Source organism: Amphimedon queenslandica, unplaced genomic scaffold, assembly GCF_000090795.2.
Source record: "Amphimedon queenslandica unplaced genomic scaffold, v1.1 AMPQUscaffold_12936, whole genome shotgun sequence".
Lineage (NCBI taxonomy): Eukaryota > Metazoa > Porifera > Demospongiae > Haplosclerida > Niphatidae > Amphimedon > Amphimedon queenslandica.
In genome coordinates, this window is record NW_003546828.1 from 6,654 (window position 1) to 10,269 (window position 3,616).

General features: G+C 33.1%; 2 protein-coding genes across 2 annotated transcripts; one reads left to right on the plus strand and one right to left on the minus strand.

Moving 5' to 3' along the window:
• Window positions 1-2,104: 2,104 nt before the first annotated feature.
• LOC109586146 (uncharacterized) lies at window positions 2,105-2,763 on the plus strand. Its single transcript, XM_020002321.1, has 2 exons — window positions 2,105-2,357; window positions 2,640-2,763. Exons 1-2 carry the CDS (start codon window positions 2,136-2,138, stop codon window positions 2,739-2,741), a joined length of 324 nt encoding a protein of 107 aa, XP_019857880.1. The 5' UTR covers window positions 2,105-2,135; the 3' UTR covers window positions 2,742-2,763.
• A 334-nt stretch (window positions 2,764-3,097) lies between these two features.
• LOC109586142 (uncharacterized) lies at window positions 3,098-3,592 on the minus strand. The gene has a single exon (XM_020002317.1). The coding sequence runs from the start codon at window positions 3,545-3,547 to the stop codon at window positions 3,098-3,100; it is 450 nt and encodes a 149-aa protein (XP_019857876.1). The 5' UTR covers window positions 3,548-3,592.
• Window positions 3,593-3,616: the final 24 nt, after the last annotated feature.

A 3,616-nucleotide genomic window follows, 5' to 3' on the forward strand; every position in this document is an offset into this window, starting at 1 on the left:
ATCAATAGGGTAAGCTTCTGTGAGATCATTTACTGCATTGATATCAATAAAACTGTGATGAGGTTTCATCCGCTCAAATACTTTATCAACACTCACATCATCCTGTGCTAAACCAGTTTCATCAAAAGTGTTTTGAACCCATCGAGCAATAACAATTGGATCATGTTTCCCACTGGAGGCATAATACGTAGTAATATCAGTTATCAGCTTTGCATACTTCTTGTGTAGGTTTCTAAGTTCAATTGCTAGCCTATCGTTAAAGCTAAGTTGTACTTCTTTAGGAATAAGTTCAGTGACTGCCTTAGCAAAAGAGAACAATACTTGATGGTCCTTAAATACTTCATTCTCCCAGTCTCTAGCTAGTGCAATGGCTTCCTCTTCAACTGGTCCTCCTGCAGTTGATAGACATTCTATAAAAAGGGAACACACCTCCATCATCTTTTTTGCATCCTCTTTGTACAAAGAAACTGTTGCTGAGAAATCTATTTCAATTTTTTCAAAAGATGGTGAACGTCGAACTTCATTATTGATTAATTTTTTGCTGTACAACTCACTGGCTACTTTTGAAAGGCAAGTTTCAGTACATTCCATTAATTTGGAGTAATGACTTCTTAGGACTTGCTTTACTGTTCGGGAAACATTTTTACTGGAACTTGTACCTAATAAATAATTTTAATATAAAGTTCTTTGTACTACCTAAAGATCTACCTGAATGCTTGTCTAAAACATTACGAGCTACAGTAACTTCATTAGCATCCAGCAAAGCATCAATGACCTTTCTCCATGTTATATCAGGATTATTATTAAGACAATGTTGAGCTACAGCACTCATGACATCCTCTTCTATTGATCCTCTCTCTTTGATTCCAGTAATGATATCTTGTGTCATGTTAGGAAGATAACAGACAAACTGTTCCCAAGTACCAGCAGTAAACTTTGAGCTACTCAATAACTCAACCAATTCATCTTTTGTTGGCTTATCTGTGATGTGTTAGAAGGTGAGATATACATCAGCCATTCAACCTTACCTGTAAGAGTGGGTCCAGGATTAAGTTCCACATCTCCTGATATGAAGAGGAGAATAAGAAGACAAAAAATAGACAAAATGAGTCCAGGCTGGGACTTCACTGGTGCAGCTGCATTACCAGTTCCACAGTAACTGCTATCAGTACTAGTACAACCACTGGGTTGTCTCCAATGGCGGGAACAGTTCCAGGATCCTATTCTAGCTCTCCACTGACACAAATCAATCATGGCTGAAGAACAGTAAAAGAAGTCAAACTTCACAAAGCAATACAAGTAGATAGAGGAACAAGTGTGGATTGTGTAGGAGTAACCAATATGAGTAGCTTTTAGATATGCTCCACTGGTGCAGTACAATGAATTAGATCTACATGCTATTTTTGGTCACAGTAGATGCTTTGCATTTTTGTGTTTTTCTGATTTCAATAATTAGAAAGAGATCAACAAAAATCAAAAAAAGTTTTATTCTGATGCTGAAGGACTTGATTGCAAGTCTAGAAAGATGATGGGTGTAGCTACTGCTAAAAGATGGGAAGGGCATGTTGTGTGTGGTCTTGACTATAGTGAACAGATAATTAGATCTTGAATTAGACAGATAAACTATACTCCACTGTTGATACCATTTTTGGTCAAAATGAAGGCATGAATGCTTTAAAGATATGTTTAGCATGTAGCATTGTACAGTTGTGACTAATATTGTATTTTCTTTTCTGATCTTATTGGTTTACATCTAATAGCAGTAATAGTAATATAATAAATTTAAAAACAAATATTAAATGAATTTATTTATACACTGTTGCTAATATACACCATTGTATTGTTACTAAATATAGTTTCTAATAATAGATTAATGTACACTGTATAAATGTACAGTACATTAAATCATAATGCATAGAACACATTGCATATTGTGTAGCATCAGAATTCATCATTACCACACAATGAGATTTTAAATGCATACATTAATACTGTACCATAATGTACATGTATATGTATAGTACACTGTATGCTCACATTGAGAAAAGAAACACCATTAAATGCAATGATCATTGATCCACCAATTAACAGTGTCTCATTGATCATTCCATTTAATATGGTGTTTCTTTTCTACAATGCAGCCAGTTCAAGAGGTTTATGATGACAGAGCAGCTGTGAGTAGAAAACAAGAACTAATACAAACTGTACTGACTGATGTGAAGACTCATGAGGTTACCATAGAAACAAACCTAGCAGACATGCTAGAGTTAAGATACGTGATAAAAACTGATGAGTCAGCAAATAATAATAAAGAAACTAAGAGAATTACAAGAGAAGGAGGGAAACTGTTGAAACAAGTAATTATATAAATTATGCACTTACATGCACATGTATACAAGGTAGAGGTTTCTTCTATGGAATTTACTAAAATGAGTAGCATATTATTCTAAATTTCCAGGTATGCATGTAAAACTGGAAAGTGCAGCAGCTACCAAATATAAACTTTTACAGTACATATACTGTACATGTAATAGCAGACTTCTAATTCCATAAAAACCTTTACTTTGGAAGTTTGGATAATAAATCACATTAGCTATCTGTCATACTTTTACTAATTATTGTATTATTATTGTTATTAGTTGCAGGATAAGTTTGATAGTGTATGTGAGAGTTCACTGGAGGCTATTGATGCACTTGAAAGTATTCAAAGAATAACAAGAAGTGGAGGAACAGAATCATAACATTAATAATGTGTAGATGTATTCATAATAATAGTATATGTGCATTGATAGATTATAAGTTCAATTTTAAAAATTTTATTAATAGCAATCAAAAGTAACTATTATTGTCACACAAAAAATACTAGTGCATTAGACTATCAATCAGCTAATAATGAAAATGAAAAATCAATTACAATGTTATTCATAACATGTGCATTTGACAATAGTTGATTAGACACACATCTACATACATTATTATTTAGAATTAAAAGTGTAAAAACTACATGTATATATACATTGAACATTTATGTACGTAGTACCACAACATAATAAAAGTTAACTATATATACTCTTGAAGTTAAGCAATCGATTATTGATTAAGACACAAGCTGTGACAAATCATCACTTGTCATTGCTGAATAAAGTGTATCAGTTACTCTATGAGGCATCTGTATTTCTTTTTGCTTGCTATAGTATGGATCATAAGCTTTCTTCATAAATGAACTAAACATGCCAAATATTGACTTGATTGCAGCAACAGTGCTGTGTTTTCTATTAGTTATCTCATCATTGTTTAATGCTGAATCTGGTTCACCAGCTGGAGTAATGGTAATTAGTAACTCTTCAATATCAGATCGATCATAATAATAATTATTACTCACTATATCCAGTGCATTCACTCCTTGATCATTTCTCTTGTTAACATCAGCTCCAGCTTGTATTAATGCCTCAACTAGTTCAATGTGTCCACATGAAGCTGCTATCATTAATGGAGTTATACCAGCTACCAGTGGAGTATCTGGACTCATATCAACTTCATAAATCATACTAATTAATGTTCCTAAATCTCCTGCAGCAGCTGCTACTAATAATTTTTTTTCATTAGTTGAAAGAGT